Here is a 15,892-nt window from a genome sequence, read left to right as displayed (position 1 = left end):
AACCAACCCGTTTGAAGTCTGACAGCCTGAAATGAGCATTAACATTTGAATAGGTGTTTTCCTTTGTGATCTCCTCCAGCTTTTGTTAAGTGTCTGAGCTTGGTAAGTACGAGAGACAATACACTGAGCAGGTTCTGCAGAGGACAGCATGAGTGAAGTCCCCTCACAGAGAGACAGACCGGGGGATGTTATGTCTGCTGCCTCTGTCGGCTTTGGGTTTATTAAATCACTTTTTTCAGGGGATTAGACAGAGAGAATAAAGTCTATTACCAGGCGTGGTGCTCCACATCTGAAGAAGAAAGCTAGGTTCCATAGATATGGAGAGAAGGCAAACCTTCACCACTATCAGTATCAGCAGAAGAAAGCTAGGTTCCATAGATATGGACAGAAGGCTAACCTCCACCACTCTCAGTATCAGCAGAAGAAAGCTAGGTTCTATAGATATGGAGAGAAGGCTAACCTCCACCACTCTCAGCATCAGCAGAAGAAAGCTAGGTTCCATAGATATGGAGAGAAGGCTAACCTCCACCACTATCAGCATCAGCAGAAGAAAGCTAGGTTCCATAGATATGGAGAGAAGGCTAACCTCCACCACTCTCAGAATCAGCAGAAGAAAGCTAGGTTCCATAGATATGGAGAGAAGGCTAACCTCCACCACTCTCAGAATCAGCAGAAGAAAGCTAGGTTCCATAGATATGGACAGAAGGCTAACCTCCACCACTCTCAGTATCAGCAGAAGAAAGCTAGGTTCCATAGATATGGAGAGAAGGCTAACCTCCACCACTCTCAGAATCAGCAGAAGAAAGCTAGGTTCCATAGATATGGAGAGAAGGCTAACCTCCACCACTCTCAGCATCAGCAGAAGAAAGCTAGGTTCCATAGATATGGAGAGAAGGCAAACCTCCACCACTCTCAGAATCAGCAGAAGAAAGCTAGGTTCCATAGATATGGAGAGAAGGCTAACCTCCACCACTCTCAGTATCAGCAGAAGAAAGCTAGGTTCCATAGACATGGAGAGAAGGCTAACCTCCACCACTCTCAGTATCAGCAGAAGAAAGCTAGGTTCCATAGATATGGACAGAAGGCAAACCTTCACCACTCTCAGTATCAGCAGAAGAAAGCTAGGTTCCATAGATATGGACAGAAGGCTAACCTCCACCACTCTCAGAATCAGCAGAAGAAAGCTAGGTTCTATAGATATGGAGAGAAGGCTAACCTCCACCACTCTCAGAATCAGCAGAAGAAAGCTAGGTTCTATAGATATGGACAGAAGGCTAACCTCCACCACTCTCAGAATCAGCAGAAGAAAGCTAGGTTCTATAGATATGGAGAGATGGCTAACCTCCACCACTCTCAGAATCAGCAGAAGAAAGCTAGGTTCCATAGATATGGACAGAAGGCTAACCTCCACCACTCTCAGAATCAGCAGAAGAAAGCTAGGTTCCATAGATATGGACAGAAGGCTAACCTTCACCACTCTCAGCATCAGCAGAAGAAAGCTAGGTTCCATAGATATGGAGAGAAGGCTAACCTCCACCACTCTCAGAATCAGCAGAAGAAAGCTAGGTTCCATAGATATGGAGAGAAGGCTAACCTCCACCACTCTCAGCATCAGCAGAAGAAAGCTAGGTTCCATAGATATGGACAGAAGGCAAACCTTCACCACTATCAGTATCAGCAGAAGAAAGCTAGGTTCCATAGATATGGAGAGAAGGCTAACCTCCACCACTCTCAGAATCAGCAGAAGAAAGCTAGGTTCCATAGATATGGAGAGAAGGCAAAACCTCCACCACTCTCAGTATCAGCAGAAGAAAGCTAGGTTCTATAGATATGGAGAGATGGCTAACCTCCACCACTCTCAGCATCAGCAGAAGAAAGCTAGGTTCCATAGATATGGAGAGAAGGCTAACCTCCACCACTCTCAGTATCAGCAGAAGAAAGCTAGGTTCCATAGATATGGAGAGAAGGCTAACCTCCACCACTCTCAGAATCAGCAGAAGAAAGCTAGGTTCCATAGATATGGAGAGAAGGCTAACCTCCACCACTCTCAGAATCAGCAGAAGAAAGCTAGGTTCCATAGATATGGAGAGAAGGCTAACCTCCACCACTCTCAGTATCAGCAGAAGAAAGCTAGGTTCCATAGATATGGAGAGAAGGCTAACCTCCACCACTCTCAGAATCAGCAGAAGAAAGCTAGGTTCCATAGATATGGAGAGAAGGCAAAACCTTCACCACTATCAGCATCAGCAGAAGAAAGCTAGGTTCCATAGATATGGAGAGAAGGCTAACCTCCACCACTCTCAGTATCAGCAGAAGAAAGCTAGGTTCCATAGATATGGAGAGAAGGCTAACCTCCACCACTCTCAGAATCAGCAGAAGAAAGCTAGGTTCCATAGATATGGACAGAAGGCAAACCTCCACCACTCTCAGCAGCACCACTGGGGGCTATCGCCATTTTAAAGTAGTTAATGTTCTTCTTCTTATTCTTCATTGGCGGTTTGTAAACAAACTGAAAATATGCACCTACTGTGCCTAGACTGTGTAGTCTGAACAAGCATACATCCATGAAGCCTTTAATGCCCATGCAAAACAGGCTTTGTGGAAAATGTGCCTTCTATCCAACTCTGCAGGAATCTCTAAGTGCAGGAATGAGATCAGGAAGCCCTTATCTCCTAGTGCATATAGCCATGGCCCTTCAGGCTCTGTGTACACCGAGGAGAGGAGCCTTCCTACCTTCCACCGATGCAGTGAGGAGAAGTGTTTATTAAAACAGCTGCTTCAGCCCCAGCACTCCCAGACAGCACTCGGCTGCTTCTCCTTCCTGTCTGTAGCAGAGATGGAATCATGCGGATATGGACACGCACACTAAAGCTGCAACTGGATTAGTAGGCATGCAGGTGGTGGTGAGAGGTGGAAGTGGAGAGAGAGACACACACACACACAGGTGGAAGTGGATGTAGAGAGACACACACACACAGGTGGAAGTGGATGTAGAGACACACACACACACACACACACACACACACACACACACACACACACACACACACACACACACACACACACACAGGTGGAAGTGGATGTAGAGAGAGAGAGACACACACACAGGTGGAAGTGGATGTAGAGAGAGAGAGAGACACACACACACAGGTGGAAGTGGATGTAGAGAGAGAGACACACACACACACACACACACACACACACACACACACACAGAGGTGGAAGTAGATGTAGAGAGAGAGAGAGACACACACACACACAGGTGGAAGTGGATGTAGAGAGAGAGACACACACACACACACACACACACACAGGTGGAAGTGGATGTAGAGAGAGACACACACACACACACACAGGTGGAAGTAGAGAGACACACACAGGTGGAAGTGGATGTAGAGAGAGAGACACACACACACACACAGGTGGAAGTGGATGTAGAGAGAGACACACACACAGGTGGAAGTAGATGTAGAGAGAGAGACACACACACACACAGGTGGAAGTGGATGTAGAGAGAGACACACACACACACACACACAGGTGGAAGTGGATGTAGAGAGAGACACACACACACACAGGTGGAAGTAGATGTAGAGAGAGAGACACACACACACACACAGGTGGAAGTGGATGTAGAGAGAGACACACACACACACAGGTGGAAGTGGATGTAGAGAGAGAGACACACACACACAGGTGGAAGTGGATGTAGAGAGAGAGACACACACACACACAGGTGGAAGTGGATGTAGAGAGAAGGTGAGAAGCTGTCTGAGACATGTTGGTGTAAGACCTGGGGGGGGGTCTGTCTGTTCAAATAGCTGGTGAGATTATCATGGCGAACCATGGAAAAATACTGCTGTTATGCCCCTTAAGGTTCAAGCACAAGATATTTATCGAACTGTACAGGGATAGTAGTAGATATCCAAGTAATCCTGTCATACAGTATAGGTGTTTACAGCGTGTTTAAAGGGTGAATATGGAACAGGGGTCAAGGAGAATAAAACCCTTCACCAGTGACCATAGTATTGTTTTAATCATTACTATTTCTGTTGGCTACTTAAAAAAAAATTGTTAACCTTTATTTAACTAGGCAAGTCAGTTGAGAACAAATTCTTATTTTCAATGACGGCCCAGGAACAGAACTGCCTGTTCAGGGGCAGAACGACAGATTTGTACCTTGTCAGCTCGGGGGTTTGAACATGCAACCTTCTGGTTACTAGTCCAACGCTCTAACCACTAGGCTACCCTGCCGCCCCACTGAGGTGGTGGGGGGTTGGTGAGTAGTTCCCTGATAATATGTTTCATATATTTCCTTTAATCTAAAGGACAGCCTTATTCCACTGCTTCTCAGTATCAAAAGGCTAAACAACCAGATATTGCTGAACATTGACAACAAGCTTTAAAATATTTAGTGATGAGAAGACAATATGGTCTTAAAAAACAGCTGCACTTCTTCCGATGCTTCTCAACAGTCTGAATCACTAACTATGGTTGAAAACTGAAACTGCCGACAGGCATCAAAACCCTTCAGTGTGGCGTCACGTGCTCAGTCTTCCATCCTGGTACTGGTCGTATTAAATGGGTCTGCTTCTCCAGGCTCTTGATCTGGTAAGCAGGAGGGTTAAGGAAAGGGGAAAGGGTGACCTACTCAGATGCACAACTGAATGCATTCAACCAAAATGTGTCTTCTGCATTTAACCCAACCCCTCTGAATCGGAGAGGTGGGGGGTTGGCTGTTTTGGGACAGTCCTAAATCGCACCCTATTCTCTACAGTTGAAGTCGGATGTTTACATACACTTAGGTTGGAGTCATTAAAACTCATTTTTCAACCACTCCACAAATGTCTTGTTAACAAACTATAGTTTTGGCAAGTCGGTGAGGACATCTACTTTGTGCTTGACACAAGTAATTTCTCCAACAATTGTTTACAGACAGATTATTTCACTTATTGTATCACAATTCCAGTGGGTCAGAGGTTTACACACACTACATTGACTGTGCCTTTAAACAAGCTTGGAAAATTCCAGAAAATGATGTCATGGCTTTAGAAGCTTCTGATAGGCTAATTGACATCATGAGTCAATTGGAGGTGTACCTGTGGATGTATTTCAAGGCCTACCTTCAAACTCAGTGCCTCTTTGCTTGACATCATGGGAAAATCAAAAGAAACTAGTATAAACACCAACTCTGTCAGGAGGAAAGGGCCAACATTCACCCAACTTATTGTGGAAAGGTTGTGGAAGGCTACCCGAAACGTTTAACCCAAGTTAAACAATTTAAAGGCAATGTTACGAAATACTAATTGAGTGTATGTAAACTTCTGACCCACTGGGAATGTGATGAAATAAATAAAAGCTGAAATAAATCACTCTTTACTATTATTCTGACATTTCACATTCTTAAAATAAAGTGGTGATCCTAACTGACCTAAAACAGGGATTTTTACTTGGATTAAATGTCAGGAATTGTGAAAAACAGAGTTGAAATGTTTTTGTCTAAGGTGTATGTAAACTTCCGACTTCAACTGTATATAGTGCACTACTTTTAACCAGGACCCATGGCATTTGAGATGCAGTCTTGTTATGTCTATGCTATATATCCAATCCAGCCAGACTGAAATCTTCCCCTACGCAACTGAAAACTACCGTAGCCTCATTACTGGTAGGAACAAGGATGCTTTTGCCTTACAGGCTTTTTTATGCTTTTCCAAAACGAAACAGAAATTCACTCAACGGATCCTGAGAGAGGAGACCCAGCCAGAAAAATAAAATAGCTCAAATTGAACTGATCATTAATTTAAATGGAATGAACCACTGACTGATCATTCAAATAATTAATAATTTCATGGCAGTAAACCGCTGAGGATAGAATGTTTTGCAAGCATGAAAGACACAGACGGCTTCTGTTCTGTTGTAACCAGTCACCATTACACCCTGAATCTCTGGGGAGCATTTGACCCCATTTAGTTGATGTGAAACAGAAAGCCCTTCGGGGTAGACATTATGCACTGGGACAAACCACGAGCACTGGGACAAACCACGAGCACTGGGCCAGGGAACACGAACACACATGCGGTGGTTGTGTGTCTGTGGTTGTGTGTGTCTGTGGTTGTGTGTCTGTGGTTGTGTGTCTGTGTGTTCCCTGGCCCAGTGCTCTGATCCAGGGAACACGAACACACACGCGGTGGTAGTGTGTGTCTGTGGTTGTGTGTGTCTGTGGTTGTGTGTGGTTGTGTGTGTCTGTGGTTGTGTGTGTGTTCCCTGGCCCAGTGCTCTGATCCAGGGAAAACACCTGGAAGGTAATGAAGCATAAGGTGTTTCAGGTGTTGACAACCAGGGTACCAATTGACTATTAGTAAGAGGGTGGTGCTAGCACAACCAGGGTACCGATTGACTATTAGTAAGAGGGTGGTGCTAGCACAACCAGGGTACCGATTGACTATTGGTAAGAGGGTGGTGCTAACACAACCAGGGTACCGATTGACTATTAGTAAGAGGGTGGTGCTAGCACAACCAGGATACCGATTGACTATTAGTAAGAGGGTGGTGCTAACACAACCAGGGTACCGATTGACTATTAGTAAGAGGGTGGTGCTAGCACAACCAGGGTACCGATTGACTATTAGTAAGAGGGTGGTGCTAACACAACCAGGGTACCGATTGACTATTAGTAAGAGGGTGGTGCTAGCACAACCAGGGTACCGATTGACTATTGGTAAGAGGGTGGTGCTAGCACAACCAGGGTACCGATTGACTATTGGTAAGAGGGTGGTGCTAGCACAACCAGGGTACCGATAGACTATTAGTAAGAGGGTGGTGCTAGCACAACCAGGGTACCGATTGACTATTGGTAAGAGGGTGGTGCTAGCACAACCAGGGTACCGATAGACTATTAGTAAGAGGGTGGTGCTAGCACAACCAGGGTACCGATTGACTATTGGTAAGAGGGTGGTGCTAACACAACCAGGGTACCGATTTACTATTAGTAAGAGGGTGGTGCTAACACAACCAGGGTACCGATTGACTATTGGTAAGAGGGTGGTGCTAACACAACCAGGGTACCGATTGACTATTAGTAAGAGGGTGGTGCTAGCACAACCAGGGTACCGATTGACTATTAGTAAGAGGGTGGTGCTAACACAACCAGGGTACCGATTGACTATTGGTAAGAGGGTGGTGCTAACACAACCAGGGTACCGATTGACTATTAGTAAGAGGGTGGTGCTAGCACAACCAGGGTACCGATTGACTATTAGTAAGAGGGTGGTGCTAGCACAACCAGGGTACCGATAGACTATTAGTAAGAGGGTGGTGCTAGCACAACCAGGGTACCGATTGACTATTGGTAAGAGGGTGGTGCTAACACAACCAGGGTACCGATTTACTATTAGTAAGAGGGTGGTGCTAACACAACCAGGGTACCGATTGACTATTGGTAAGAGGGTGGTGCTAGCAAAACCAGGGTACCGATTGACTATTGGTAAGAGGGTGGTGCTAGCACAACCAGGGTACCGATTGAGTATTGGCAAGAGAGTGGTGATAGCTAAGCCAGGGTCATGGGTGACTATTGGTAAGAGGGTGGTGTAGCTAAGCCAGGGTCGCAGGTGACTATTGGTAAGAGGTTGGTAGTAGCAAAACAGTGGGTAACTATTGGTAAGACCAGGGTCGTGGGTGACTATTGGCAAGAGAGTGATGATAGCAAAGCCAGGGTCGTGGTGACTATTGGTAAGAGGGTGGTGGTAGCAAAACCGTGGATAACTATTGGTAAGACCAGGGTCGTGGGTATTGGTAAGAGAGTGGTGATAGCTAAGCCAGGGTCGTGGGTAACTATTGGTAAGAGAGTGGTGATAGCAAAGCCAGGGTCGTGGGTAACTATTGGTAAGAGAGTGGTGATAGCTAACCCAGGGTAGTGAGTAACTATTGGTAAGAGAGTGGTGATAGCAAAGCCAGGGTCGTGGTAACTATTGGTAAGAGAGTGGTGATAGCTTAGCCAGGGTCGTGGGTAACTATTGGTAAGAGAGTGGTGATAGCTAAGCCAGGGTCGTGGGTAACTATTGGTAAGAGAGTGGTGATAGCTAACCCAGGGTCCTGGTAACTTTTGGTAAGAGAGTGGTGATAGCAAAGCCAGGGTCGTGGTAACTATTGGTAAGAGAGTGGTGATAGCTAACCCAGGGTCGTGGTAACTTTTGGTAAGAGAGTGGTGATAGCTAAGCCAGGGTCGTGGGTAACTATTGGTAAGAGAGTGGTGATAGCTAAGACAGGGTCCTGGTAACTTTTGGTAAGAGAGTGGTGATAGCTAAACCAGGGTCGTGGGTGACTATTGGTAAGAGAGTGGTGATAGCTAAGACAGGGTCGTGGGTAACTATTGGTAAGAGAGTGGTGATATCTAACCCAGGGTCCTGGTGACTTTTGGTAAGAGAGTGGTGATAGCTAAGACAGGGTCGTGGGTAACTATTGGTAAGAGAGTGGTGATAGCTAACCCAGGGTCCTGGTAACTTTTGGTAAGAGAGTGGTGATAGCTAACCCAGGGTCCTGGTGACTTTTGGTAAGAGGGGGGTGATAGCTAAGACAGGGCCGTGGGTAACTATTGGTAAGAGAGTGGTGATAGCTAAGACAGGGTCCTGGTGACTTTTGGACAGAGAGTGGTGATAGCTAAGCCAGGGTCGTGGGTGACTATTGGTAAGAGAGTGGTGATAGCTAAGACAGGGTCGTGGGTAACTATTGGTAAGAGAGTGGTGATATCTAACCCAGGGTCCTGGTGACTTTTGGTAAGAGAGTGGTGATAGCTAAGACAGGGTCGTGGGTAACTATTGGTAAGAGAGTGGTGATAGCTAACCCAGGGTCCTGGTAACTTTTGGTAAGAGAGTGGTGATAGCTAACCCAGGGTCCTGGTGACTTTTGGTAAGAGGGGGGTGATAGCTAAGACAGGGCCGTGGGTAACTATTGGTAAGAGAGTGGTGATAGCTAAGACAGGGTCCTGGTGACTTTTGGTAAGAGAGTGGTGATAGCTAAGCCAGGGTCGTGGGTGACTATTGGTAAGAGAGTGGTGATAGCTAAGACAGGGTCCTGGTAACTTTTGGTAAGAGAGTGGTGATAGCTAAGCCAGGGTCGTGGGTAACTATTGATAAGAGAGTGGTGATAGCTAACCCAGGGTCGTGGGTGACTATTGGTAAGAGAGTGGTGATAGCTAAGCCAGGGTCGTGGGTGACTATTGGTAAGAGAGTGGTGATAGCTAAGACAGGGTCGTGGGTAACTATTGGTAAGAGAGTGGTGATAGCTAACCCAGGGTCCTGGTGACTTTTGGTAAGAGAGTGGTGATAGCTAAGACAGGGTCGTGGGTAGCTATTGGTAAGAGAGTGGTGATAGCTAACCCAGGGTCCTGGTAACTTTTGGTAAGAGAGTGGTGATAGCCAACCCAGGGTCCTGGTGACTTTTGGTAAGAGGGGGGTGATAGCTGAGACAGGGCCGTGGGTAACTATTGGTAAGAGAGTGGTGATAGCTAAGCCAGGGTCGTGGGTGACTATTGGTAAGAGAGTGGTGATAGCTAAGACAGGGTCGTGGGTAACTATTGGTAAGAGAGTGGTGATATCTAACCCAGGGTCCTGGTGACTTTTGGTAAGAGAGTGGTGATAGCTAAGCCAGGGTCGTGGGTGACTATTGGTAAGAGAGTGGTGATAGCTGAGACAGGGCCGTGGGTAACTATTGGTAAGAGAGTGGTGATAGCTAAGCCAGGGTCGTGGGTGACTATTGGTAAGAGAGTGGTGATAGCTAAGACAGGGTCGTGGGTAACTATTGGTAAGAGAGTGGTGATATCTAACCCAGGGTCCTGGTGACTTTTGGTAAGAGAGTGGTGATAGCTAAGCCAGGGTCGTGGGTGACTATTGGTAAGAGAGTGGTGATAGCTAAGACAGGGTCGTGGGTAACTTTTGGTAAGAGAGTGGTGATAGCTAACCCAGGGTCCTGGTGACTTTTGGTAAGAGAGGGTGATAGCTAAGACAGGGTCGTGGGTAGCTATTGGTAAGAGAGTGGTGATAGCTAACCCAGGGTCCTGGTAACTTTTGGTAAGAGAGTGGTGATAGCTAACCCAGGGTCCTGGTGACTTTTGGTAAGAGGGGGGTGATAGCTAAGACAGGGCCTGGTAACTTTTGGTAAGAGAGTGGTGATAGCTAAGCCAGGGTCGTGGGTGACTATTGGTAAGAGAGTGGTGATAGCTAAGACAGGGTCGTGGGTAACTATTGGTAAGAGAGTGGTGATATCTAACCCAGGGTCCTGGTGACTTTTGGTAAGAGAGTGGTGATAGCTAAGCCAGGGTCGTGGGTGACTATTGGTAAGAGAGTGGTGATAGCTAAGACAGGGTCGTGGGTAACTTTTGGTAAGAGAGTGGTGATAGCTAACCCAGGGTCCTGGTGACTTTTGGTAAGAGAGTGGTGATAGCTAAGACAGGGTCGTGGGTAGCTATTGGTAAGAGAGTGGTGATAGCTAACCCAGGGTCCTGGTAACTTTTGGTAAGAGAGTGGTGATAGCTAACCCAGGGTCCTGGTGACTTTTGGTAAGAGGGGGGTGATAGCTAAGACAGGGCCGTGGGTAACTATTGGTAAGAGAGTGGTGATAGCTAAGACAGGGTCCTGGTGACTTTTGGTAAGAGGGGGGTGATAGCTAAGCCAGGGCCGTGGGTAACTATTGGTAAGAGAGTGGTGATAGCTAAGACAGGGTCCTGGTGACTTTTTGTAAGAGGGGGGTGATAGCTAAGACAGGGCCGTGGGTAACTATTGGTAAGAGAGTGGTGATAGCTAAGACAGGGTCCTGGTGACTTTTGATAAGAGGGGGGTGATAGCTAACCCAGGGTCGTGGGTAACTATTGGTAAGAGGGGGGTGATAGCTAACCCAGGGTCCTGGTGACTTTTGGTAAGAGGGGGTGATAGCTAACCCAGGGTCCTGGTGACTTTTGGTAAGAGGGGGGTGATAGCTAAGACAGGGCCGTGGGTCCAATCCAATATATGAAATCATTATACTCTAACTGACTTTTGTTAGGAATGTAGAAATAGGCTAGGTGGTTTCGCAAAAACACTTTTGATAAGCACCTGTTAAATTACATATAGTCTTTACATTGAATTAATCATTATGTCTCCAGTATGGTTGCGAGGCTCAGAGAGAAGACTGGGTGTGGGACCAGGATATGAGAGTCTGCGACAGCCTTAACACCCCTCAGAGGAGAGGACAGTAGCTCTCTGCCACACACAGTCACTCAAGGCTATCATTGGATTACTGTGGAGTCTCTCTCGCTCAAAGACTTGGAGGGGAAGGAGGGAAGAGGGGAGGGGAAGGAGAGTGCCTATCCACTTTGGGAAATGCAGGGAGAGATAAATTACCACCCTGACTGATCCTCTCAGAGAAACAGAGGGAAGAATGGTTGACTGGAGAGCATGCCCTTGAGCGTATTAAAACCACACACAGATGACTGGCGTTAGAAAAGAAAGTGACATTCAGAGACCAGGTCTAGAAAAGATTGGAACCAATAGTCCCTCTTCACTGCACAAAATAGGAACCAACCCATGTCCCGGATGCAATAGTCAAGCCCTGCTTCAACCTACAAGCCCTGCTTCAACCTACTAGCCCTGCTTCAACCTACAAGCCCTGCTTCAACCTACTAGCCCTGCTTCAACCTACAAGCCCTGCTTCAACCTACAAGCCCTGCTTCAACCTACTAGCCCTGCTTCAACCTACTAGCCCTGCTTCAACCTACTAGCCCTGCTTCAACCTACAAGCCCTGCTTCAACCTACAAGCCCTGCTTCAACCTACAAGCCCTGCTTCAACCTACTAGCCCTGCTTCAACCTACAAGCCCTGCTTCAACCTACAAGCCCTGCTTCAACCTACTAGCCCTGCTTCAACCTACTAGCCCTGCTTCAACCTACAAGCCCTGCTTCAACCTACAAGCCCTGCTTCAACCTACTAGCCCTGCTTCAACCTACAAGCCCTGCTTCAGCCTACAAGCCCTGCTTCAACCTACTAGCCCTGCTTCAACCTACAAGCCCTGCTTCAACCTACTAGCCCTGCTTCAACCTACTAGACCTGCTTCAACCTACAAGCCCTGCTTCAACCTACTAGCCCTGCTTCAACCTACAAGCCCTGCTTCAACCTACAAGCCCTGCTTCAACCTACAATCCCTGCTTCAACCTACTAGACCTGCTTCAACCTACAAGCCCTGCTTCTACCTACAAGCCCTGCTTCAACCTACAAGCCCTGCTTCAACCTACTAGCCCTGCTTCAACCTACAAGCCCTGCTTCAACCTACAAGCCCTGCTTCAACCTACAAGCTCTGCAAGAAAGCACAAGCAATTCCAAGCAGCTATTTCTGCGTCCCAAACGGCACCCTACTCCCTACGTAGTGCACTACTTTTGACCATGGCCCAGAAGGGTAATAGGGAGAAATTTGGGATGTAGCCAAGTCGCTGAGGGGATTTCTACACCGGCATGCCTCATTGCACCATTGTGGATAATGTAATGGCCACCCCATTTGAGCTGCAGTCGCTGCAGTTTGTGGCCTAAATTAGCGGTTTGCAGGGCCGGGGTCGGGAGGCTGACTTAGTGAGGAGCGTCTTCCCCCAAGCTCAATTAACCTCCCATCTGGAGTAGGAGAGAGAGGGGGAATTAGCGGAGGGATGATCCTGCCTTAATGTTGAATGGGTCCTAAATTGCACCCTATTCACTATACTGTATATTACACTACTTTTAAAACAGGGCACTGGTCAAAAGTAGTGCACTATGAAGGGAATAGGGTGCCAGTTGGGGGACAGACGCTTCCTCCTGAGCAACACTGACATTTCCCCACAGGAAGGGAGGCTGCAGTAGAAGATCAATAGCCCTGAGGAAGGGGTCAGGCATGGTGGGAGGAGTCAGGAAGGGTGAGGAAAGGCTTGGAGAGGGGAGAGGTGGGAGGAGTCAGGAAGGGTGAGGGAATGCTTGGAGAGAGGGGAGAGGTGGGAGGAGTCAGGAAGGGTGAGGAAAGGCTTGGAGAGAGGGGAGAGGTGGGAGGAGTCAGGAAGGGTGAGGAAAGGCTTGGAGAGAGGGGAGAGGTGGGAGGAGTCAGGAAGGGTGAGGAAAGCGTTGGAGAGAGAAGAGAGGTGGGAGGACAGTCAGGAAGGGTGAGGAGAGGGTCGGAGAGAGGGGAGAGGTGGGAGGACAGTCAGGAAGGGTGAGGAGAGGGTCAGAGGGAATTGAGGGGTAGGAGGGGTATCAGAAGGGAGGTCGGAGGGGTAGAAGAGGCGGGCAGGGCCAGGATCTGACTGCAGGCCACAGTGGGAAGAGTGTGACAGATGGGTTAACTTCCTCCCCTGATCCCCAGATGCTCCGGAGCAGAGAGAGCCTCCTGATTCCTCTCTTGGAGCTGTGCACAACATGATCCCGGCTGCTGCCTCTTCATGCTCTGCTCCAACTGTAAACCCACCATTAAAGGCCAACTTATTCATTCACCTGGTTGGCTATAAAGCTGGCTCTGTCACAACTATCTGGAAGCCCAAGTGTACACAGACATTAGGTCTACATACAGTGTACACAGACATTCCCATGGACCCACACAGACAGCAGACATATGAGGACCATAGAGGACCACTCAACTTGGACTGGCACATTCAAATGCAAGTCACGTTAGGAGAAATAGATAAATATATATATATATATGTGTGAACTGCTCTATAGAGGGAAGGGGGTCATACTCGTCACAGTTCTGCAGTGAAGAGAGAACCGTCTTTCTTGAGTGACACATCAAAGCAAGGGAGGCTTTCTCCCTTTTTTTCCGGGAGACAGATGGTTGCGAGTGGCACAATGAGGATGGTTGACATTGACGAGGGAAAATGTTGCCTCTGCCAAGTCCACACGTCACCTCAGTATGCAGCCTTGTGTCAGCCATCCATCCATCGCTCTCTGGTCCATACAGCTTTTCAATACCACCACTAAATGGAGATTCATTACCAACCACACTGAGACAAGTGAGTGATGTGCTGGGTCATTCACGAGGGCTATCTGATCAAAGGACTGAGTGTGGAAGCCACATTGGAGCCTAAGTGAGGTGGTAACACATCACATTAAGAAGTGACTGTAAATGGTTTATAAGTAGGTTATAAACAGTTAGTATGTAGTTTATAAATCACTTATAAACAGTTAAAACTTTGTTAGGAATTGTATAATTGTCGTTTTAGTAGAACTTTTAAACCATACCTAATGTAAAGTGATATGTAAACCGTACCTAAATGTAAAGTGATATTTAAACCGTACCTAAATGTAAAGTGATATTTAAACCATACCTAAATGTAAGGTGATATTTAAACCATACCTAAATGTAAGGTGATATTTAAACCATACCTAAATGTAAAGTGATATTTAAACCGTACCTAAATGTAAAGTGATATGTAAACCGTACCTAAATGTAAAGTGATATTTAAACCGTACCTAAATGTAAAGTGATATTTAAACCTTACCTAAATGTAAAGTGATATGTAAACCATACCTAAATGTAAAGTGATATTTAAACCGTACCTAAATGTAAAGTGATATTTAAACCGTACCTAAATGTAAAGTGATATGTAAACCGTACCTAAATGTAAAGTGATATTTAAACCGTACCTAAATGTAAAGTGATATGTAAACCGTACCTAAATGTAAAGTGATATTTAAACCGTACCTAAATGTAAAGTGATATTTAAACCGTACCTAAATGTAAAGTGATATTTAAACCGTACCTAAATGTAAAGTGATATTTAAACCGTACCTAAATGTAAAGTGATATTTAAACCGTACCTAAATGTAAAGTGATATTTAAAATGTAAAGTGATATTTAAACCGTACCTAAATGTAAAGTGATATTTAAACCGTAAAATGTAAATATTTGATATTTAAAAACCGTAAATGTAAAGTGATATTTAAACCTAAATGTAAAGTGATATGTAAACCGTACCTAAATGTAAAGTGATATTTAAACCGTACCTAAATGTAAAGTGATATTTAAACCGTACCTAAATGTAAACTGATATTTAAACCGTACCTAAATGTAAAGTGTATTTAAACCGTACCTAAATGTAAAGTGTTATTTAAAGCGTACCTAAATGTAAACTGATATTTAAACCGTACCTAAATGTAAACTGATATTTAAAGCCTAAATGTACCTTACCTGTAAATGATAAAAACCATACCTAAATGTTATTTAAACCGTACCTAAATGTAAAGTGATATTTAAAACGTACCTTACTGTAAAGTGTTATTTAAAATGTACCTTACTGTAAACTGTTATTTAAAATGTACCTTACTGTAAAGTGTTATTTAAAATGTACCTTACTGTAAACTGTTATTTAAAGCGTACCTTACTGTAAACTGTTATTTAAAATATACCTTACTGTAAAGTGTTATTAAAATGTACCTTACTGTAAAGTGTTATTTAAAATGTACCTTACTGTGAAGTGTTATTTAAAGTGTACCTTACTGCAAAGTGTTATTAAAATATACCTTACTGTAAAGTGTTATTAAAATGTACCTTACTGTAAAGTGTTACCAGTCAGACAATACTTACGGTTGTTCCCCAGCTCCTCAAACAGATACTGCATCTTTTCCCACTGGGTACCATTCTGATTAGGTGGGGCTTCAAGAGGAACGAAGGCCCTGCAAAAAAATACTATTCATTAAAACCATTGGCTTTATTAGAAGTAAAATATGATATAGCCTGATCCCAGATCTGATGGACGTTGGCTATACAGCACAAACAGATCTGATGGAAGTTGGCTGTACAGCACAAACAGATCTGGGACCAGGCGAGTTAAAATAAGGTTAGAACATGTGACAGCCTACTTTGTAAAGTGAATGTATTAGAGAAACCATGACTTTGGGTATCTCCAGTGCAT

The 15,892-nt window shown here is 45.5% G+C and overlaps 1 protein-coding gene and 1 long non-coding RNA gene across 3 annotated transcripts in view; both read right to left on the bottom strand.

Moving 5' to 3' along the window:
- The window catches only part of lmbrd1 (LMBR1 domain containing 1), a gene marked incomplete at its 5' end in the record, with an annotated part of 117,548 nt that extends 101,895 nt beyond the window's left edge, over nt 1–15,653 (bottom strand). Inside the window, 1 exon segment of the mRNA XM_052511287.1 lies at nt 15,565–15,653. Coding sequence (XP_052367247.1) covers nt 15,565–15,653 — 89 coding nt within the window.
- On the bottom strand, nt 458–2,842 carry LOC127926022 (uncharacterized). Of its 2 annotated transcripts, none has more exons than XR_008123132.1 (3): nt 1,911–2,842; nt 713–838; nt 458–523 (listed from the first exon to the last, which is right to left on the bottom strand). It is a non-coding gene; the product is annotated as an uncharacterized LOC127926022 (long non-coding RNA). The 2 variants fall into 2 exon arrangements; XR_008123131.1 differs by lacking the exon at nt 458–523 and adding an exon at nt 554–649.
- Nucleotides 15,654–15,892: the final 239 nt, after the last annotated feature.

The sequence above is a fragment of the Oncorhynchus keta genome, unplaced genomic scaffold, assembly GCF_023373465.1.
Source record: "Oncorhynchus keta strain PuntledgeMale-10-30-2019 unplaced genomic scaffold, Oket_V2 Un_contig_6620_pilon_pilon, whole genome shotgun sequence".
NCBI lineage: Eukaryota > Metazoa > Chordata > Actinopteri > Salmoniformes > Salmonidae > Oncorhynchus > Oncorhynchus keta.
Note: the sequence above shows the minus strand (reverse complement) of the source record. Positions and strands in the feature narration are given on the sequence as shown.